This window comes from Tympanuchus pallidicinctus, unplaced genomic scaffold, assembly GCF_026119805.1.
Source record: "Tympanuchus pallidicinctus isolate F22 unplaced genomic scaffold, pur_lepc_1.0 scaffold17, whole genome shotgun sequence".
In the NCBI taxonomy this organism is placed as follows: Eukaryota; Metazoa; Chordata; class Aves; order Galliformes; family Phasianidae; genus Tympanuchus; species Tympanuchus pallidicinctus.
Genome location: NW_026294690.1, coordinates 2,975,501 through 2,997,251, shown reverse-complemented (window position 1 = coordinate 2,997,251; position 21,751 = coordinate 2,975,501). Strand labels below are relative to the sequence as shown.

Here is a 21,751-nt window from a genome sequence, read left to right as displayed (position 1 = left end):
GAGCACGGAGACAGCGTATGTCCACCGCTCTGAGATGCTATTGCTTGGGGGAGAAGAAACGGTTCCTGTGGAATCGCCCGCGGTCCAGGGAGGGGGGTGGCAGCAATGGGACAGACGGGGGCACCCTGTCCCCGGGCCAGCTGGGCACGGTGGTGGTGATGCCGCTGCGGGGGTCCCGGAGCTGTGCCCGCAGCGCCAGGACAGGGGCTGGGAGCGGGGCTGGGCTTGCGTCACCGCAGGCTGCGGTCATCGCCGGGGCTGAGCCGAGCCGGGGAAGTGCTGAGCTCGGGTTTCGGTTTTGCAGGAAACGAAAGTGTAGCTGAGGGGCGGGGAAAAGTGCCCGGCATCCTACAGGATAAGGAGAGAGGGGGGACGCTCCCTGCTGGGCACACACCGCTGAGCCGGGCCCCGTGCTGCCTCCTCTGCTTTATTGAGCTCCATCAGTACAGCCCGAGGGGGACGGCCCTCTCCCGCCCGAACCCACCCCCACCCGAGCCCCGGGACCCCCTCGCCGTGCGGGGCCGCCCCCCACCGTTCCCAGCCGTCAATAAATACACCGCCCCCCCGCCCCGCGCCTTCAGCCGAACCGGGGGGCCGCTCCCGGTCCGCTGCGCGCAGCCCCGGGGGGGCTTCACCGGGCAGAGGCGCTGCGGGGCCCGCGCTCGGCTCTCGGCCCGCCCCGGGTACGGCGGCGTCGGGCGGCCCGCGGCTCCGCACCGCGCTCCGACTCCGTCCCGCCCCGCCGCCGCGCGGGGGGCCCGGCCGGGGCGGGAGGGGGGGGCCGCAGCCGCCCGCAGGCCGCCTCGGGCCGCTCGAGCAGCTGCAGGAAGTCCCGGTACCAAGGAGCGCGACCCCCGGGGGCGGCGGCGGCGGCGCCGAGGACGCCCAGCGCCAGGCGCAGCACGGGCTGCGTGAAGCCCTGCTCGGTGGCCCGGCACACGTAGAGCCCGGCGTCGTGCCGCTGCACGCTGCGCAGGAGCAGCCCCCGCTCCGTCCGCACCACCCGCTCGTCCGGCTGCACCTGCGGCCCGGGCGGCGGTCAGGGCACGGGGATGGGAGCGATCCCCCGCCCCGCCCCGCGGCCCTCACCTCGCGCTGGGGAGCGTCGGGACCGCGCTGGTACGTCCACGAGACGCGGGCGCGCAGCGAGCGGGGCACGCACTCCAGGAAAGCGCTGCTGCCCTCCACCCCGTACAGCTGCCGCTGAGGCACGCGGCCCTGCGATGGCTCTGCGGGACGAGACCCCGCGTCCGTCATCACCGTGCTGCAGGCGCGCCGTCCGCGCCCCGCAGCCCCACACACCTTCGGAGCACAGCAGGTTGGGATCCCCGTTGCGGACGTCCTGCCGGCGGGAGCGCCTGCGGAGAGGCGTGGGCTGCACGGTGCGCTCTCGTCTCCGGGCGCGGGGTCCCAGCGCGACATACCTCTTGGTGCTGGGCACGAAGCGGGTGCAGGCGGTGCCGTCCCAGGCGCAGTAAGGGTCCCGTGCCAGGCAGCACTCGGCGCACACCTTGCCGTAGGCGCCGCAGCGGTGCAGGGGCAGCTGGGCCACGGCGGTGGCTGAGCTGGCGTAGAGCTGTTGCTGCAGGGAGAGGGGGCTCAGCACCCCTGCGATGGGGCCCGTGAGTCCGGCAGGGCTCAGCCCTCTCCTTCTTACCCGCTTGGAGGAGAGCTGCAGGCTGGTGATGGGGGACGCGTCCTGCAGGAGAGCAAGGGGAGCAGTTATAGACGGGGCACGGGAGGTGTGCAGCCCCCAGCACAGGGACCCACCTGGAAAACCTGCAGCTCCTCCAGCAGCAGCGGCTCCATGCCGTGCCAGCTCTGCTGCGGTGCCGAGACCACCTTCAGCACGGTGCCCACATCTGCAGAGAGGATGGTGAGCGGGGGGCCTAGGGATAGCCCCAGCCCTCAGCCCCTGAGCTGGGGTGCCACGTGCCTGTGCCAATGAAGAGGACGTCGTAGTGGCCATCAGCAGCAGCCACCCGGTCGACGGCGATGCGGGTGAAGGTGTGGGGCACACCAGCTTGCAGGAAGAGGGGCCGCTGGCCGTGGGGCAGCACCGGGTTGTACATCAGTGGGTGGTGCCGGGCAAACTGGATCACCTCATCCGGGAAGTCCTTGGTGGAGCTGAAGGTGCCGAAGGTTCTGCTGGGGCACTGCGGGAAGCAGAGCTGGGTCAGCAGGGTTTCTATATCCCCCGGCAGCCCGTGCCACACCACCTACCATGCCCAGGCGGGGGTACGGCACGCGTGCCTGGTATGGCACCCACTGGTAGTTGGGGCCCTCCTTGTGCGCAAAGGGGCCCAGGAACGCCCGGCGGATGTCGGCCATGGTGTAGATGCAGACGGCCGAGCCCTGGAAGATGGAGCTGGGGAGAGAAATGGGGCATGAGGATCAGCACGTGGCACACGCAGGGCGCACGACGGGCGTTACCTGGAGGTGGAGAAGGCGGCATAGACCAAGGGGTTGCGCTTGTCCCTCGTCTGCAGCAGGAAGACGTCACCTGTGGGCATGGGAAGCATCAGTACAGCCCCTCCAGGCACCACCCGGCCATCGCAGTGGGCACTCACGGAGCTCATCGAAGTGCGTGTCGGCGCCGTCGGTGCCGGGCACGGCGCACACCAGGCGCGCCTTGAGGAACGTCGTCCACTTGTTCACCAAGCTGCGCTGCCCACCCACGTCGTTCTGTGGGGCGAGGGGCGGCCGCTGGGGGGTGGCACCACGGCCCCACGGCCCCGCTGCGGCTGCCCGCACCCACCCTGCAGATCTGGCCGATGCGACTGATGCTGGCCTTGCCCAGTCCCTGCTGCCGTTCCACCGCCATCTCGCGGAAGAAGAAGTAGATTTTGTCGTCGTCCGGGTTCTCGCTCTCTGGCACCCAAAAAACATCCACGAACTTGGGCTCTGGGAGTGGATGGGTGGCAGATTCAGAGCCTGTGGGCACCCACGGGCACCCGCCGGGCGCAGAGACCCCCCAGCACTGACCGTTGAGCCAGCGGGAGTCGTGCTGCTCCGTGCGGACGGACGGGCGGGAGCCCATGCTGCGGAAGATGGTGAAGTCGCGCCCCATCAGATCAGTGGCCACTCCTGAGTAGAGCTCCTCGCCTGGTGGGCACAGAGAGAAGGGTCATCGGGAGCCGCTCTGCCAATCCCTGCCAGAGCCCTGGGAGTGCCCTTGCTGCCCTCCTACCCACGAGAACGGAGGCGGCTGTGTGCCGGGGGTCGTAGGGGCTCTTCCCTTTGCCATCCTCAGCGCGCCGTGCGTCCAGCTTGAAGATGTGGTCCTGGGAGGGTGGGGTCAGTGCCGGCAGTGCCGTGTCGCACCACGCTGCACCATGGCACCCCACATCTCACCTCGGTGTGCTGGCCCACCTCCACGAAGGCGCAGGTGGGGTGGAAGGCACCGGTGCCACAGGCGTACAGGTGGGTCCGGTTGTAGGCGTGCAGGATCTTCACGAAGTTCATGCACTCGGCCTGGTGGTGCAGGGTGGTACTGAGGCCTCTCTGCAGCCCCCACGCTGCCCGCCCGCCTCATCCCGCACGCACTGTGATGTCCTTGCCGGCCCAGTTGCACTCCTCCCTCCACTCCACTGGAGCCGGCCAGTAGATCTGTGGATGGGAAGGAAAGGTGGCATCCCCCACGCCCAGCCAAGGGCACCATACCCAAACATCACACCACGGGATGCCACCTCTATCACAGAATCACAGAACGGCCAGGGTTGGAAGGGACCTCAAGGATCACGAATCGCCAACCCCCCTCTACCCGCCTCCTTTACCTTCCTGTCCCGCTGGCTGATGTTGTCCAGGCTCAGTGACAGCAGGTGGTTCTTGGCGCCCACAAAGAGGCGGCCGCGCTCCTCATCCAGCAGCAGGGCCTCGTAGCAGCACGAGCGCTCCAGCTGGAAGAGTCGCAGCCCGTGGCGGGCCCGCAGCTCTGCAGGGCCGGGCCACTCTGCTCAGCCCTGCCCAACACAACCCTGCCCAACACGGACGGATCCCCAGGGCGCACTCCCATCCCAATGCCAGACCCCGTTTCTGGGAGCCTGGACCCCATTCCTCGGTGCAGCGAGGGCTGAGAGCCGAGCTCCAGCTCCGTGCGTGACCGACCCCGAGGTGCTTTGGGCAGGATCCGCAACCCCCCGCCGCCGCATCCCCTCCCCCAGACCCGTCCCACCGGCTCTCCCGGCCTGGCCGCCCCCGCCGCGGCCCACCATGCCACCATCCATCTCTCTCAGCGGGCGGCCGGGGGGGAGAAAGGGCCTTTTCTCTGCCCTGCCGAGCTAATCCCTCGCGGTGGGAACAAACGGCTCTTTGTGGCGGCTGCGGGCCGGGACCCCGTACCCACGGCCGACGGCAGCGGGACGGTGCCCCGCTCGGCGCCCGGCGCCGAGAGCCACGGAGCCGCGGCGCGGGGTTGCACCTGCAGTGCGCGTTCCCCCCGCCCGCCTCGTCGCACACTCACCCGGGAAGGACAGCCGGAGGCGCGGGGTGACGGCAGGTGCGGGGCAGCGGGCGGCGGGCAGCAGCAGGAGCAGCAGCAGGAGCGGCGGGCGGCTCATGGCCGGGGCTGGATCGCGGCCCCCGGGCTGCAGGCAGAGCGCGGGGGGACGTCAGCTCCGGTTACGGCCCCCCGCCCGCTGCCCCGCTTCGGGCTGGCAGCGCTGCCCCGCATCGGGCACGGACGGCAAGGCTCGCCATCGGGGCGCGGACGGGACCCGCCGCGTTCCCCGCCGTTAAGCCTTCCATAATCCCCGCCGCGACGCCCCGCACGCAGCGCTCTGCCCCGCGCTGGGTGAACGCCGCACGGGCTGCCTGCCGCGCACCGCGCCCGCTGCGGGCCGGACCGAGCGGCGGCTCCGCCGACATCGGAAAGGGCGACCCCCGGCCCCGCCGCGCTCAATGCCATCCCGCGGAGCCTCCGGTGCCGCCTCGCGTCCCCCACCCCGTCCCGCGGCACCCACCTGGGCTCGGCGCGGCTCGGCCCGGTCCCGCACGGCCCCGCCCCGCCCCGCGGCAGCGCGGGAGGGCGGCGGGGCGGCCCCGGCGGGGCGGGGCTGGGCGGCGGGGGGCGGCCCGGGGGCACACGAGCGTGCAGACACGTGCAAACACGCGCGGGCACGCGGCCACCTGCGAGCACCTGCAGACACACCTGCGAGCGCACGCACACGTGTGCAAGGTGCGCGAGAGCAGCCGTGCAAACGCAAACACGCACGTGCAAATGCAGGCTTGGGCAGGGACCGCACAGTGCAGGCAAGTGCACGCACACACCTGTAAGTAAACAAGCGCGAACGGGTGCACGCACCTGTACACAACGTGCGAATGCACACGCACCGCACCCGCTGCCACGCACACGCCTTGCACCAGCGCGCAGAGCACAGATGCAGCCTTCGCTGCTCCCCAACTCCCGCCGTGCCCTCACGCCCATCGTGCGTGTGCACCGATGCACGCACGCTCTGCCCGCGCGGCCGTGTGACACGCGCACAGCCGTGCCCTCCACCTCCCTCCACGTGCCGCCGCACCCAGTGCCGCCGCCCCGAACGCCCGCCGTGCCACGGCCGTGCCACCCCGGTGCCACCCGCCGGGCGCACCCAGGGGCAGCTGCGGGCTCGAGGGCCCGGGGGAGCGGGGGGGGCCGCGCTCAGCTGCGGCCCAGATGTCTGGCGCGGGCCCAGGCTGCAGCAAACAAAATTCCTGCGCTGCCTCCCATTTTCCAGCCGCTGCTGCCAAGAATAGCAAGTGCCGAGAGGTGCCGGCAGCGGCTGTGCCGGGGGGGCCGTGGAGGGACGCTGCCAGGGCCACCCCGCTCTCGTCCCGGTGGCAGCGGGTGGGTGCTGGCCGCGCTCCACGAGGAAGAGGACGCTGCGTCACGGGTTGCCGCGTCGCAAGACTTTGCCCGAGGCGCTGCGGGACGAGAGGCAGGGCCTGGCCGCGCTCAACACGCGTCCCCATCACCGGCTGTGGCGGTGCCGACACATCCATCCCCCGGGCATCCCTCGTGCCGGTCCCAGGCCGGGGGATGTCCCCTGCCTCCAGCAGCAGGACGTGGTGCGGTGGCAGCCCGCGGCCGGTGCCAGCAGCTCGGCAGGCCCCGCCAGCAGCGGCCCCACCTGCAGAAGCCATCAGGCGTCTCAGGGCCGCGGCCGTGTCCCGGAAAAACAGCGCCAGAGCTGCCAGGGCCGGGCAGGCCCAGAGGGGGGGTGCCACGTTGCCGCTCCCCCCCCGCCCTGCGCCGGCTCCCGCGTGACGGGGACGGGTGGGCCGGTGGTGGGGTCACGGGATGGGATGGAGCGTCCCTGGATCTCTCCTCCCGTCCCCAGGAATGCGGGAATGCATCGATTTTCCGCCCCGCTGCTCCTCAGCACAGTTTTGTCTCCGGTCCCCGGGCAGACCCCAGCGACGCGCTTTGTCTGTGCGGTGTGAGGGGCCCCCCGGGAACAGCCACCATTGCTCAGCCCTGCTGGCAGCATAGGGACCACCAGCGGCAGCCCCTGCCCGGCGGGGGCACCTGGGGCCCGGGCTGGGGACTTGTGCAGCCTGAGGCTGCGGCTCCTCAGCCGTACGGAGGCTGCAGTGGGGATTTGACGCGCCGGGATGCGAGCCGTGCCATTGGCACGTAGCAAGGACAGGGGGCACCGCTGCCCCGGAGCCGTCTTCCCCTGAGCTGGGCTGGCTCCCCTGGCTCCGGGACAAGGATGCGGCACATCAGGACCCCGATGGGCTCAGCGCAGCTCCCACTCAGTCCCTCAGCCCGCGGCTGACGAGCACTGCCCCAACACAGAGACCCATTCCCCGCATGGCCCCTGCACATTCCTGCCAGGATTAGGCCCGCTCCGGCCGTGCCAGCTAATCCCGTGTCACTGTCCCTGCTGTACCAGGTCCTCCCCCACCTCCCCACCATGTGCCGGCCGGATCATCCCATCACGGCCGCCCATCGCAGCGGTCCCCACGGGCCCAGACGCCGTGCAAAAAGTGGCCGCTGATGGCACGGCGGTGGCTATGGAAGCACAGCGGATTCTTATCGCCCGGCGCCGCAGTGCCGCTCGGCTCAGCCCGGTGCCTCCATCCCCACGGCAGCACCCAGCGCGGTGTGGAAGCCCCCCAGAGCAACCGCTCGCAGCCTCACCTCCGCCTCCCGTCCCCGCTGCTGCCTTGGAACGGGGCCGCGGCTGCCGCCCTCCCTTTATCCCGATCTGCCGCCGGGTGCCGGGCCCGGGCGGGGGCGGAGGGAGGGCCGCGGGGACGGATCCCCGTCCCCAACAAAGGGCGCAGTGTGCTGCGTGCCCCCCACGGGACGGGGCACGGCGCTGACGGCCGCGCTGGCCCCGCTCCCTGCCCGCGGCGCCTGGGAAATGTCACCGCAGCCCCGCGGCCCGGCCCCGCGCCCCCGTGCCCTGCCCGGCCGTGGGTGTGGGACCGTTCCGTGGGGTCGCGGCCGGCTCTGTGGGGTGACGGTGCCCGCGGGGAGGTTGCCGTGCCCCGGCTGCCATCCGCCGCCAGGCTGCCATCCCTCGGCTGGGCACTACGGAGCTGGAGCGGAGGGTGCACGCAGAGTGATGGGATGCCCATGGGTGGGAGCCCCGAGCCGGCAGCGCACCGCTGGGGATCGCACGGCCGCAGCCCGCGGCGCTGCACCGCACCGCACCGCACCGCACGTCCCGCCGCCGCCGCGCGGGGGCAGCCGGGTCCCGTCCGCGGCGCATCGCTCAGCCCTCGGGGCGGCCCCGCGGGGAGCGGCGGGGGGCGGGCGGGGGCTGGACGGGGCCGTCCACTGTTTGTTCGGCCGTGGGGACAGCCCTGGAGAGACGGGGACGGCCGCGGGGACGGGTCAAGGCCGTAGGTGCAGCCAACGGGAAAGAGGGGAGGAGAGAAAGGGGATATAGATGAAAGGGGAAAAGGGAGGCGGGGGGGGGGAGGGGAGCAGGAAGGAGTTGGGGAAGATGGGGAGAACGGGGAGAAGGGGAGGAGGAAGAGAGGAGGAAAGGGAAGGGGAAAAAGAGGGAGAGGGGAGGAAAGGGAAGGGAGGAAGGGGGAAAAAAGAGGAGAGAGTGGGGAAAGGAGAAAAAGGCAGGAGGAGAAGGATGAGGGGAAGGGGTTGGAGAGGAAGGGGGAAAGAGGAGGAGGAGGATAGGAGGAGGAAGGGGTTGAGGAAAAGGGAAGGAGAAGAAGAGAAGGAAGGGTTTGGGAAGGATTGGGAGAGGAGTGGAGGGAAGGGAAGGGGGTAGAGGAGGAGGAGAGGATGAAGGGGGAAAGGGGAGGAGGACAAGATGGAGTGGAAGAGATTGAGGAGAAAGGGGAAAAGTGGAGGGGAGGAGGGGGATACAGAGGAAGGGATGGGTAACGGGGCAGGGTGAGGATGATGGGGGGCACCGCTGTCATGCACGGTGTCTTGGGCAGCACCCAAGAAAGGCAGTGCTGGTGCCCAGCTGGGACCCCCCCATGCCCCCACTCCTCCCTGTCTCCAGCTCCCTGGCCATCTGCAGCTCCTTGCTGCCAGTGCTGCTCCCTGGGGCGGCCCAGCTCCATGCTGCTCTGCATGGCTGCATGCTGGGGATTGTGCTGGGGGGCCAGCACTGTGTGCGCCCCACAGCTACCCCACACATCCCTTCCGTCCCATGTAGGCCCCCCTCCTACCCTGCTAAACATTAACCCCATGCCCAGCGAGGCTTGTCTGAGAGCTGGTGTCCCCAAGGCCTCGCCCCATGCCTGGCCCAGGCACGTTTAGGGACACGTGCAGGGTGGCAGCGGCACCTGTGGCCTCTCAATCTACTCGAGGGAAAGGCAGCAGTGGCAGGGCTTGGGGTTATGGGGACAGGAAGGGCAGCAGGGCCTGGAAACAGGAGACACTGGTGGGAGCAGTTTGGCAGCGAGCAGTTTGGGAACATCATTAGGTTGTTGTTCAGCAATGATGATCAGCAGCTGTGAAGGGCAAACCTGGCAGGGAGCTCAGGAACGGGGGCCTGCGTGTGGGGCCAGGACACAGGGATGTGAGGATGCCCAGCCCCACGGGGCTGTGGGGCAGCAGTGACACTGCTGCCTGGGCTGGGACTGGAGCTGAGAGGCAGTGTTGGGTGCAGGAGGAACGCTGCCAAGCCGAGCATTGCTCATCCCCTCGGTGGGACGTGAGGCGTCCGAGCAGAGCTGGCACATGGCAGCCAGGACTGGGCTGTGCCCCGTCCCCCATCCCCACATCCCTCATCACCAACGCTGCAGGACACTCTTGGGAGGCTGTGATTGAGTGTGGTGATAAACCCACCCCATCAGATCTGCGGAGCTGTGTTTTGCTCCTGGCTTCTGTAAAGTTAATTGGGTTAGAGTTTCCAGGAAGAAATGAAGGAGAAAAACACTCTCCCGGTGTGTGGGGCCATTGAATGCTCTCTGGCGAGTTATAATTGCAAATCATGTTTTGAAATCGCATTAACCAATTATTCCTTGTTGTTGTTGTGCCCGGCTGCAGGACAGCGTGTGCATGGTGGTGGAGGAGAGCTGTGCCGGTCCCACCAGCAGGGCGGGCGGTGACACCTGGCACTGGGACCGGAGGCACCCGCTGCCTTGTCCCCAGCAAGAGAGGTGTCCGAGGCTTTGTGCTTCAGAGGAGCCACGGGACTGCAGGTGAAGCTGTTTCCTCGGCTGTGTGCTCCCACCACCACCATCTCAGCTGCAGGAAGGTCGGATGGCAGGAAGCAGAGCATGACCCCATCCAGCCCCCGGCGCCCAGTGCCCGTCCTTCATGGCTGAGGATGCTTGCAGCTGCCCCAGCCCCTGTCCTGGCCGCCCTCATCCAGCACCAGGCAGGGCTGGATCTCGGGGCCACTGATCCCATGCGTGGGCTTGTGCGCAGTGACACAGAGCACGAGGCTGAGGCCGCCTGGGAGTTGGGCATAGGGCAGCACTGGTGAGGGCAGATAGAAGGGGCAGAGTGCAGGTAATGGGGTGTTCTGTGCTTCTGAGTCTGTTCAGCGATTCTCAGCCCAGGGGAGGCTCTGCAGAGACCTTACAGCAGCTCTTCCAGTGCCTAAAAGGGCTAAAGGAAAGCCCTTGTCCTCTACGGAAAGGGAATATTTACAAGGGCATAGTCGGATAGAACAAGGAGGAATGGCTTTGTACTAAAAGGTGGAGATCTAGGTGAGATGTTAGAAGTAAATTCTTTCAGAGGGTGGTGAAGTGCTGGCAGTGCTGCCAAGAGCTGTGGGTGCCATCCCTGGAGGTGCCCCAGGCCACGGAGGGGTCCTGGGCAGCCTGAGCTGGGGGGCAGCCAGACCACGGCAGGGGTGGGCCTGGGGGCTGTCAGGTTCTTCCCAGCCCAACCATGCTGTGATCCTATGATTCTATGATTCTATGATTACGGTTCTATGTGCTCCAGTCCCAAGGCTCGGCGACTTTTCCCCCTTCTCACTGCTCCGATTTCCTGCAGAGCCCGGCTGGGCATGGCTCGAGTTCATCTGGAAGGAGAGGAGCAGAAGCACGGCATGACGGGGCGTAAGGGAAGGGATGGCACCGCGGGGCTGTGGGGCTGAAGACCACCAGCCATATTTGTAAGTCACGGGGGTCTGAGCCCTGTCCCCATCCCATCCCCACCAGGCTCAGCCCGTGGCTGTGTTTGCGCTCAGGGCGGCAGCTCCTGCTGTGTTTACAGCCCCGAACGAGGCACGGTGCCACGTGGCTGCTGGGTGCCCGCCCTCGCTGGGGCGGGGAGGGTTAAACGGATGGAGCACAGAAGCTCTGGTTGTCCTGACCCCCCCGCGCCGAACCTGGCCGCTTCGCTCCAGCACGCCAGCCAGCGCTGGTTCAGCACTTACGCATGATGCTGTTATTAGAAATTAGTTAATGGATGTCTCCGACCGAATGAGAGCGGTGGCAACGGGCACATGGGGGGCAGGAACGGCCGTGGGTGCTCACGTGATGTGCAGCACCCACCCCAGTGCCGCCCTCGGGTGCTGGGGAGCGGGACGTGTGCGAGCGCGATGCTCGCTGGGGCCGCCGATCTGCTTCGTAGGAGAGATGTATGGGACCTAACTGCAGCCCCTTAGGGCCGCGTGGGGCAGGCCTTGGGGGAGGCGAGGTGCCTTGTTGGTTGGTGGTGCTGCAGCCTGAGAGGTGTGTAAGGAAGAATCCCCCGAAGCAGGCAGGCCGCTGGGTGCGATGGCGCAGGGACTGCCACCCACGGAGCCCCAACGCTGCAGTGCAGATCTCCCCCTAAGCAAAACCCCATGGCCACCAGCGGGGTGCAGTGCCAGCAAGCAGGGCTTTGAGCCCCGTGCAGTGCCTGGGACCCACACTAAGGGAGACAGCAGCCCCAGGCTCCTCGGGATGCCCTCAGAGCAGAGATGTCCTCGTCAGCGGCTCTTTTTGAGGGGACGAACCCCAACATTTCATCGGTAAAAGGTGCTCTCAGCACAAGCAGGGGAGCCTGGAGGGGTTCCGGGGGCACCGCACTGTCCCTCCCCCCCCTTTCCCCCCGTTCTGGAGGCATCCGCATTTATGCCCCCCCCGCCCCTCTCCGGTGCCCGCCCGTTCCCAGCCCTCGGGGTGGGGTAGCCGCGGTGGCCGTGCCCGGTGGCAGCGGGGCCGTGTGCTGCGTGCGCCTCCCCCTCGCCACCGGCCTCCCCGTAGGTCCGCGTTGACGCTGCGCGGAGATTGGGAGCCGTGGCACGAGGGGCGGGCCTGGGCTCCCGTTTAATCCCCGCTCTGTCGGGATTAGGGCCGGAGGAGACTCGGTAATCTGCCGGAGGCTCGGCACGCAGCTGGGGCTGGCAGCGAGGCAGCGCCGAGGGGACGGGCAGGTAGGTCCGGCGGGACTCACATCCCCGCGCTGTCCCCGCTTTCCCCCTGTCCCGTGCTGGGAGCGAAGGCTGCAATAGGTCCCCCCTTCTCCGTGCCCCCCCGGCGTCCCCTCGCCGTGCCACCCCCGCGCCGCTCACCTCCTTCTCCCCTAACTCCAAAAGTTCCTCCGGAGCCCCGAGCCGGGAATGCTGCAGAAGGAAGGAGCCGCTGGCCGCCTCCCCCCGGCGCGCTGCCCCACGGCACGCTGCCCCACAGCGCACTCGCTCGCAGGTGGCACAGCCGGAGCAGCGCAGGGGCTGTTTGCTTTGCTTTGCCTTCCTCTTCCCTCTCCAGCTGCTGAAACCCTCCCACAACGTATAAAAAAATCCTGCGAATGCTCGTAAAGAGGCAGAGCTGCAGCCCTCGGGGGAGCCCTGCCGCCCCTCGCGTTTCTCAGCCCTCTTTACTCTGCTGCAACCCCTCGCACTCCCCTCCCCATTTTTTTCCCTTCTTTTTTTTTTTTTTTCTTTCTTTTATTTTCCACTTTAATTTTTAATCAGCCGTGCCAGCGATGTGTGTGTGTGTAAGTGCTGGAAAGCGCGGCGGTCGCATCGGGTGTCAGGGGCTCCCACGCGGTGGGGCCGTGTGCGCCGTGCGGGTATTTTTAGGGCAGAGCACAGCGCGGCCGTGACGTCCGCAGCGCTCCGTGTGTCTGCGGGATGGCAGGAGAGCTCCTGGGGAAAGAGAGGCACCGCCGTCGGGCTCCCATCTGCGGGCACACGGGGCGGCCCCGGGGCTGCGGGACTGCCGTGCCCACGCGGAGGAGGAGACGGGAATTTTCCATAGGCAACCGGATGGTGCCCGAGCTCGGCGGTCGCATCTGACGGCGCACGGGCTGTCGCTGCAGAGACGGTGCCCAGCTGCCCGCCGCGCCCCCCCAGCGGCGGATGGGGAGCGGTGTGGATGCTCGGGGGTGGCATCGGGGTGCTGCCGCCGCGGGGAGCCCGGCTCAGGTGCAAAGGTCCCGCAGCGCCCGGCTGTGCTGCAGCTGCATTCGCACTGGGGCCGCGGCCACGGCAAACAAACGGGCCCCGGCCCAGGCTGTTTTCCTTGGCGCAGGGGGACCGGGGGGAGGACTGGGATCCCACGGGCTCCTCGGACTGAGAAAACAGAGGCCCCTGCCCTCTGTTTTCTCTCCACGGGGTCCCGGCCACCCCCGCATCCGCAGCACCGCAGGGTTGCTGACGCAGGGCTGGGGACAGCTGTGACCCTGGTGGATGGTGGTGCGTGTTTTTGGGTGCTGGACGCTTGGTGGTACCCCATGAAGGTGTGCGTTAGGACACTGAGAGGTGTCATCCTTCCTAGGTGTGATGGAAAAGCTCAAATTGTGGTTTCAGGCAGTCTGCGTGTTTAACCTCTGCCACGTGCTTGGCGCCTTTGTTCTGTGCCTCAGTTTCCCCATAGCCCTTCAGGGGAGGACATGCCACCTGTGCCACCCTCTGCTCGTGGTGCCACCAATGTCCCCATCTCGTCTCCAACCCCGGCATGTCCACCACTGGAAAAGTGCTGTGCTCATCCCAGTAACGAGGCGAGCACCGCTGCTTTGGAGAGAGTATGTGTAGCAAAGGGGCATAGCTGGCTCAGAGGGGACCATGGCTGCCGGCGTGATGGGGCTGCCCATGGCCGTGGTGTCAGGACATTCAGAGAACATTCTGTCCTGGGGATCCTCTCCCTGTCCCGCATGGCCATGGGGCCACAGTGATGACAGTGAGGTCACGGCCAGGCCTGGGGCTGCGGGAGGTGTACCTTGGCTGACGTGCTGCTGGCCACTAGCATGGTGTGCTGTCCCCCCCGCCCTTCGGCTGAGTGCCTGAGCTGGACTCCATGGTGCTGCTGGATGTCCCTTCTGTCCCCATCGCATCCCAAACCCCAGCAAGTCCACCACTAGACTGTGTGTGGGGGGGGGAGCTACCTCATGGTGGTCTCCTATCTCCTGAGGGTCTCCATATGGTGCCCATAGAGGGCCTCACCCCAGGAGAATGAGGGGTGGCTGTGCTCGCTGCGCCCATCCTGATGCAGCCCACAGTGCTGGGTGAGGCCGTGCTGTGTTGGGAGGTGGGAGCGCGGCACGTAGCTAAGAGCAGGGCAGGGTGCTAAATTTAGGAAGCCAGGTCAGGAGAAAAACACAGGTCTGTGTTGTGCTGGGCTGGGGGAGGGTGGCCCGGCGGTGGCGTGAGGCTGGCACAGGGACCCCAGGCCATGCCAGCAGCCATGCCATCATTGTGCTGCTGTGCCTCCGAGGTGCTGCTGCCGTCACACTGAGCTGGGAACATGAGAGCACCGTGCTGACACCCGAGCAGCACAGGAACCTGTGGGCACGGGGGGGGTGTGCAGCCTCCATCCCAGTGCTGGGCTGCCAGCACTGTGGGGCAGCAGCTGCTGCTGCTTGGCGCTAAATCCGGATTACACCACTGGAGTGCTGCGTCCCCCACCCTGGTGCAGTGGATTAGCGGGTTGGGGTCTGGGCACTGCAGAGCTTTGGGGTTCAGGGTGTCCCCGAGCTTTGGCCCCGGCGCATGAAGTGGCACTGAGACAGGGGCGGACGTGGCGTCATTGAGCTCGGTGTGGTGACAAGTGATGGCTGAGCCCACGGGACCTGATGGCACAGCGAAAGGCATCCCTGTGGGCACTGCTTCCCTGCAGCCCCCTGTCCCCGGACGGCGTTGGTGCCCACAGGGTGCCCACCGCCCCGCTATGGGCAGCCCTGCGAGGCCCCAGGCTGAGGGCCGCTGCCACACCATCTATTTGCTGTTCTACAGAACCTTATCACAAAGCAAACAGCGTCTGCGGGGGGCACGACCCATGCGTCACCGGTCCCTCGCCCCTTCCCCAGTGCCACCAGCAGAGACCAAAGGCCAGCAGGCGCAGAGGTGGCAGTGAGTGCCGCAGGGCTGTGCCAGCGCTGCCGGCGGGAGGAAGCCGGGGGCGACGCTCACAGCATGACAAATGGGGCCGGGTGTGCTGGGGGAGGCTGGCGGCCCCCGGACGTAGCCATAACCAGGAGGAGGAGGAGGGGGCTGCAGCGGGGGGCACGGGCACCTCACAGCTTGGCACTGGCACTGTAGATGGATATGGGGGGCCGGGCGAGGGATGTGCCGGCAGCGGTGGGAAGGCGCAGAGCTAACGGCAGCGCTGGGACGTGCTGGCAGCCCCGTCCGTGCCTGGATGCAGCCCAAGCTGAGGCCCAGTGGAGGGGATAAATCATCACCCAGCAGCCGCCTGCGGTTCCATCTCTTCCACCACGCGGCTCGGCCTTGCTGTCCTGGGGCCCTGCTGTGCCTCAGTTTCCCCACCTGGACAAGTGCCATGCAGAGGGGTGGCTCGGTGCCACATCCCACCTGTGGCTCAGCCCCGTCACCCCCTGGTGCTACTGGATGCTGCTGGGCTGTGTGTGGCCTGGAGTGACCCTTGGTCCCCACGTGATTGGGACAGAGCGGTGATGTGACTCACAGGGTTAGGGGTGCTGCAGCCCTTCCCAGGTGTGCCTGGGGGCTGCTGTCCCCTGTGACCCCCCAACCTGGGGTCTCAGTACTGGGCAGAGCCACACACAGAGCCAGGTGGTACCCAGTACTGCTGCTCAACCCCAAGTGCTGGGCCAAGAGCTAAAGGATGGATGCAGCCCCCAATCCTCATGGGGACCTACATCAGTGGGGTGATGGGGAGGCTGCATCCTCCTGGGGCTGGGGATCATCCTGCATCCCACCCTGAAGGCAGGTGACTGTCTGTCTATCCCCATGATGGGGATCTGGCATGTGAACCCGTGGGTGGGGAGGACTCCCATCACAGGGTGGCAGGGACGCAGAAGGTGGCAGGGGACAGCGGGGGGCAGTGGGGCCGTGGCCCGACTGCCAGCCTGCCCCAGAAAGCAGCCCTGTGCTGTTTCCCAGCGGGGCGGGGAGGGCTGGGCGCGCACAGAGGCGGCTTTGTGCCGCTTGCCAAGGCGTCCCCGCTCGGCAGCCCGGCCGCCATCCCCTGCCAAGGACTCGTCTCACAGCCTTGCACTTTCCTGCTCCATCGGTGCCAGCCCTGACGTGCCCCTGAGCCCCTGCCGCAGCGCCCGGCAGCACCAGGGCTTCACACGGGGGTCCCTGGGCTCTCTGCCCCATCCCACACGCCGGTGCTGGGAGGCAAGGTGCTGCAGGAGGCTGAAAGCTCACAGGGGACGCACGGGGGTCCCATCCCCGCTGTTCCCAGTGCTGCCCTGCTGACGAGGACCCCTCTGCCAGGCCCTGCAGCTCCCACCCGGAGCCGGACCCCACGCCTCGCCACGCCACGAGGAGCCCTGAGCCTGCCATGGAGGGCCCGGAGCTGCCCGTCCAGGCTGAGATGGTGGAGCTGGTGCCCAACGGGAAGCACGCGGCTGCACTTGGCACCACCACCATCCCCTCGCTGCCTGGTGACAGGTAGAGGCTTGGGGACAAGCGCCTTCTTCAGCTGGGGCTGGGCGTCAGGCTGGTCAGCCAGTCCCCTGCTTGGGACTGGGGGCTCTGGGGTCAGCGGGCTTGGGACGCTTGGGGTGCTCACGGTTCTCGGGATGCTTGGGACACGTGGGACACTTGGGGTGCTTGGGTCACTTGGGATGCTTGAGGCACTTGGAGAACCTGGGGCACGGGTTCTTGTGGTGCGTCAGATGCTTGGGATACTCAGGGTGCTTGGGGGCACTCAGGGTGCTTGGGGGCACTTGGGACACTCAGGATGCTTGGGGATACTCAGGGTGCTTGAGTAGCTCAGAACACTCAGGGTTCTTGGAGCACTTGGGATGCTCAGGGGGCTTGAGGTTCTTTAGGCACTTGGGACACTTGGGCTCCTTGGAGCACTCAGGCTGCTTGGGGCACTTGGAGCACTTGGGGGTACTTGGGGTGCTCATGACACTCAGGGTTCTTGGGACACTTGGGGTGATTGCAGTGCTTGGGGAGATACAAGGCACTTTGAAAGCTTGGAAGTCCTGGGGTGCTCAGAGCACCTGGAGGGACTTGGGAATCTCTGGGATCTTGGGATGCTGGGCTTGCTCGTGGCACTTAGAATGCTCAGCGTGCTCAGGGGCTTGGGGCACACATGGGGTTCTCAGGGTGCTGATGGGGCTTGGGGCATTGAGAAACTTGGAGAACTGCTCTTGGGGCTGAGGGTGCTTGGGGTGCCCTGGGGAGCTGGGTGCTGTGGGGTGCTGCTGGGAGGGCTGCATCCAGCCCAGCTCCACTCAGTCCAGCTGCCCTGCTCCTCCCTGTGCACCCAGGTTTGATGAGAACCAGTGTGGTGCAGAGATGGAAGAGTTCCTGCCCCATGGCACTGAGAAGAAGCAGACGCACTTCACTGATGTGAGTGGCAGTGCAGGACCCCCTGGCTGCCCCCTGGCAGCATCTCCTCCTTTTGTCACCTTCCCCTCTTTGTCACACAGTTCGAAGGCAAGACGTCGTTCGGGATGTCTGTCTTCAACCTGAGCAATGCCATCATGGGCAGTGGCATCCTGGGGCTGGCCTACGCCATGGCCAACACTGGCATCATCCTCTTCCTGTGAGTGCTGCCAAGACATGGGGCTCATGGTGACATGGGGACTGACGTCCCCGGGTGCCGAGGTGCCCGAGGAGCGGCTGGTGACAGCGCTGTCCCCTCGCAGCTTCCTGCTGACGGCCGTGGCTCTGCTATCCAGCTACTCCATCCACCTGCTGTTGAAATCCTCAGGCATCGTGGGTGAGTGCAATGCCCCCCACTGCCCTGACACCCTCGTCTCACCTCCCAGCCCTCACCCCCGTGTCCCCATCCCACAGGCATCCGTGCCTATGAGCAGTTAGGTTTCCGAGCCTTCGGCACACCAGGCAAGCTGGCTGCGGCCATCGCCATCACTCTGCAGAACATCGGAGGTGAGAACAAGGTGTGGGATGTGGAGGAGATGTGGGGACGTGTGGCAGCCCCCCACCACGCTGCCCTCCTCTGCCCGCAGCCATGTCCAGCTACCTGTACATCGTCAAGTCTGAGGTGCCGCTGGTCATCCAGACCTTCCTCAACCTGGAGGAGAAGACCACGTGAGTGTCACCCACCCCGTCCTCCTCCCATCACATCCCTGCCCTGGATTCCGCTCCAGCTGTGCAGCCTCTGGCAGGGATTAATGGCATTAAAGCCACTGCTATTTTTGATCACTGTCAGTGCTGAATAAGCCCCCGGGCGGGATTAGTCCGGGATGAACTTCCAATCCCTGCCCCTCACTTCCTGCTGGGATCAGCCCACCTGTTCCTCCTCCTGCAGGGCACATTGCCCCAGAGGTGCTGGCATGGGGATCCCAGGCATGCTGGCACCAGAGGACCCTGGGGGTGTGAACACAGAGATCTCTGCAGCTTCAGGAGATGCCCCTTCCCTGGAACATCTGCTCAGAGGTGCAGAGATGCTGGCCTTGGGGTCCCATAGCCGAGAGGTCCAGTACCAGATTATGCCATCTCAATCGCCTGGAGATGCCATCTCACATGTCCCCAGGGATGCTGGTGCAGGGATGCTCCATGGCCTAAAGGGATGCCTACATCCCTGGGCACGCTGGCTCAGGGGACCAGAAGTGCCAGGCCAAGGATTTCAGGGGTGCCAGCCCTGCAGAGGGCACAGGGGTCCTCCGAAGCTCCCACTCTACATCGGGTATGAGCATGCCCTTCTTCTCTGCTTCCAGGGATTGGTACCTGAATGGGAACTACCTGGTAATCCTGGTCTCTGTCACCATCATCCTGCCTCTGGCCCTGATGAAGCAGCTGGGTAAGTGGGGGCGCGGGTGGACATGGGACTGCAGGGGGCCGTGCCCATTGCTCTCCTCTCCCCCCAGGCTACCTGGGCTACGCCAGTGGCTTCTCACTCAGCTGCATGGTCTTCTTCCTCATCTCGGTGAGCACAGGGCGGGGATGTCGCTGTGTGAGGGGGCACCCAGAGCCCCCCACTGACAGAGCGTCCCCCCCCCCAGGTCATCTACAAGAAATTCCAAATCCCCTGCCCGCTGCCTGAGCAAGGGGGGAACATCAGCAGTGGCACTAATGTCACTTTGGGCGGCGAGCACTGGGATGGCCCCGCAGCCCCACTGCCCACTGAGGTGGGGGCCTGCACCCCCAGCTTCTTCACCCTCAACTCCCAGGTAGGTTTTGTTCCACGGTGAGGGCTCCCAGGAGGCACGGGCAATGGGTTCCCAGCATTCATTTGCACGTTCTGCAGACAGCGTACACCATCCCCATCATGGCCTTCGCCTTCGTGTGTCACCCTGAGGTGCTGCCCATCTACACGGAGCTGAAGGAGTGAGTGGTGGTGAGGCTGGGGGGCAGCGAGTGGGAGGGCTGTGCTGACACCCATTTCCTGCAGCCCCTCCAAGAAGAAGATGCAGTGCATCTCCAACATCTCCATCACCGTCATGTACCTCATGTACTTCCTGGCCGCCCTCTTTGGCTACCTCACGTTCTACGGTGAGCTGTGGGGACAGGAGCATGGGGACGCGGTGGGGACAACCATGGGGAGGCGATGGCACAGGTGCTGACCCACATCCCTGGTGCTTCAGGGCGCGTGGAGTCAGAGCTGCTGCACACCTACAGCCGAGTGGACCCCTTTGACGTGCTGATCCTCTGCGTGCGGGTGGCTGTGCTGACAGCTGTGACACTCACTGTCCCCATCGTCCTCTTCCCGGTGAGTGTCCCCTTGGGGGCACACATGGGTCACCCTGTTGCCAGCTCTGCTCATCTCCAAGCAGTGAAAGGGGAAACTGAGGCAGCAGTGGGACGGTGCCCTGGGGACAGGATGGAGATGGGAAGGTCTAAGAGGCACCGATAGCCCTGCAGGGATGGGAGGCTCTGAGGATAGAGTGTGACATGTCCCTGTCCCCGTCCCCAGGTGCGCCGTGCTATCCAGCAGATGCTGTTCCAAGGCAAGAACTTCAGCTGGATCCGCCACGTCGCCATCGCCGTGATCCTGCTGACCTTCATCAACCTCCTGGTCATTTTTGCCCCCTCCATCCTCGGCATCTTCGGGTTGATTGGTGAGTGGCAGTGCTGCCCCGTCCCTGTCACCCAGCTGTCCCCCAGGGCTCACTCTGCCCACTCATCCCTTCCTGCTTTAGGTGCCACCTCTGCCCCCTGCCTCATCTTCATCTTCCCGGCCATCTTCTACATCCGCATCAGTCCCAAGGACAAGGAGCCCCTGCGCTCCACCCCCAAAATCCTGGTAAGCCCTAGGCCTCCACCCCAGGCTGCGGGGACTGCGCTGCTGTTCCTGAGGGGTGAAATGGGGGGTGTGGGGATAAAGGCACAGGGACAAGGGAGGGATGGGGTCTCCTGGGTTCTCAGAGGGGGCACTGCGGCCCCTCCTGCTCCCCATGGGGCAGCGGGGCAGTGGGCAGCCCCCACCCTGTGCTCTGTCTCCCTCAGGCTGCCTGCTTCGCCCTCCTCGGGGTGCTCTTCATGATCATGAGCCTCAGCTTCATCATCACCGATTGGGCCACAGGAGGGGGCCGGAGTGGCGGCAGCCACTAGCCACCCTGGTTGCCCACCCTGACTCCCCCCCCCCCCATCCCCACCAGGACCCCACGGGGCTCCCACCTTCGCCGCCTGCCCTTTTGCCTGAGGGGACACATGGGGGACCCCAGCCCGTGCCCACCCCTCCTGGCTCCGCGCTTCAGTTTCCCCATCTGTGCAATGGGAGACCAGCGCTTCCCTACCTCACCGGAGGCCAAAGGGGACGTGGCCAACGTGGCCCACAGGCATCCACTTGTCCTCAGCCGGCCCCAAGTCCTGACGGCAGCGTCTGCGGGGCTGGTGGCCAGCACCTCAGCAGTGCCCGTGCCACCCCCATGTGCTCCGCTGTCTCCACCCCCTGACTGCCAGCTCCTCGCTGCCCCATCCCGCTGGCACATGGTGCCCTGGGGAAGGCTGGTCCCGGTGCCAGCGGGTGGGAACCTGGCGATCCAGGGACCAGCTTGGGGAAGGTGAGACGTGCCAGGGCTGTGTGCCGCCAGCACTGGGGTGGGTGGGTGCACCCCAGAGGTGCTGGTGTGGGGCACGGAGGTGCCTGGGGTGGCACCGCTTGGGCTGTGAGATGGAGGGGGTGTGGGATGCGCGCTCCCCGACACCAGGGTGATGGGCACAACCCGGCCCCGCTGTCCTGCCACCACCCACCTGTCTGTCCGTCCATGCCAGGGGCAGCTCCCAGCCATGCCAAGAGCCTGGCCGCGGGGATGCGAGCAGGCGGTGAGGGGGGCCGGGAGCTCGCCAAGTAAATAAGAGACGTATTTTTATATGGGGGTGGTGGAGGCTGGAACGCTTTTTATAAATACTGTATATAAGAGTAGTTCTTTTTTAATGTGTTGGGGGGCTCCCGGGAGGTCTGCATCGTGTGCGGGATCGGGGAGGCTCTCGCCGTGTCACCCCGACGTCCCCGCACCGAGCTGTCCCACGGCCCCCCCCCGCCGCGCCGTTAAGTTATATGTGGGGATGAGCGCCGTGCAGGAGGAGCGCGACCGAGCAGATCCGTCAGAGTAACAATAAAGGATAAAAATGTGAGACGTGCCCGGTGTGGGGCGGGGCTGGGGGGGACCGCGGGGACAACGCGGAAGCGGGGATGTCGCCGGGCTCTGCGGGCACACGGCGGCGCTGCGTCCCCGCCGACGGCCGCCCGGTGCCGGCAGCGGAGAGGGGAGGGAGAGCGGAGCGGCCCGCTTTCGGGTGCCCCCGGGGCACCGATCCGATGCGCTGCTCTCACTCCCCAATTAGTACCGGTGCCGCGAGCCCCTTCGCACGAGTACCCCGTGTCTCCTTCCCGAGGCAGGCCCGTGTCCACACCCCGCGAGCGTTCAGTGTACCGTCCCGCGGGGGTCCGAGAGCTGCAGCCGTGTAGCAGGGTGGCCTGGGGACGATGCTGGGGCTGAGAGTGGGGACAAACCGCCAGCAAGGATGGTAACAAAGTGGGTTTCAGATTCATGGCT

General features: G+C 66.5%; 2 protein-coding genes and 1 long non-coding RNA gene across 3 annotated transcripts; 1 reads left to right on the top strand and 2 right to left on the bottom strand.

The window, feature by feature from the left end:
- Nucleotides 1-230: 230 nt before the first annotated feature.
- On the bottom strand, nt 231-5,487 carry SEMA3B (semaphorin 3B). Its single transcript, XM_052679028.1, has 19 exons — nt 5,303-5,487; nt 4,463-4,586; nt 3,777-3,934; nt 3,547-3,609; nt 3,355-3,474; nt 3,191-3,284; nt 2,986-3,105; nt 2,759-2,904; nt 2,571-2,685; nt 2,434-2,503; nt 2,224-2,368; nt 1,937-2,156; nt 1,771-1,862; nt 1,658-1,699; nt 1,425-1,582; nt 1,303-1,358; nt 1,090-1,229; nt 718-1,021; nt 231-319 (listed from the first exon to the last, which is right to left on the bottom strand). The coding sequence occupies exons 1-19, from the start codon at nt 5,423-5,425 to the stop codon at nt 231-233; spliced, it is 2,379 nt and encodes a 792-aa protein (XP_052534988.1). The 5' UTR covers nt 5,426-5,487.
- A 3,864-nt stretch (nt 5,488-9,351) lies between these two features.
- Nucleotides 9,352-12,209, bottom strand: LOC128078419 (uncharacterized). The gene is made up of 2 exons (XR_008205643.1): nt 11,919-12,209; nt 9,352-10,439 (listed from the first exon to the last, which is right to left on the bottom strand). It is a non-coding gene; the product is annotated as an uncharacterized LOC128078419 (long non-coding RNA).
- Nucleotides 11,618-21,329, top strand: SLC38A3 (solute carrier family 38 member 3). Its single transcript, XM_052678592.1, has 16 exons — nt 11,618-11,780; nt 16,047-16,223; nt 17,054-17,135; nt 17,216-17,331; nt 17,435-17,508; nt 17,586-17,678; nt 17,759-17,840; nt 18,470-18,552; nt 18,620-18,678; nt 18,755-18,922; nt 19,000-19,079; nt 19,144-19,244; nt 19,337-19,461; nt 19,666-19,810; nt 19,892-19,995; nt 20,199-21,329. Exons 2-16 carry the CDS (start codon nt 16,114-16,116, stop codon nt 20,301-20,303), a joined length of 1,527 nt encoding a protein of 508 aa, XP_052534552.1. The 5' UTR covers nt 11,618-11,780; nt 16,047-16,113; the 3' UTR covers nt 20,304-21,329.
- The last annotated feature ends 422 nt before the right edge of the window (nt 21,330-21,751 follow it).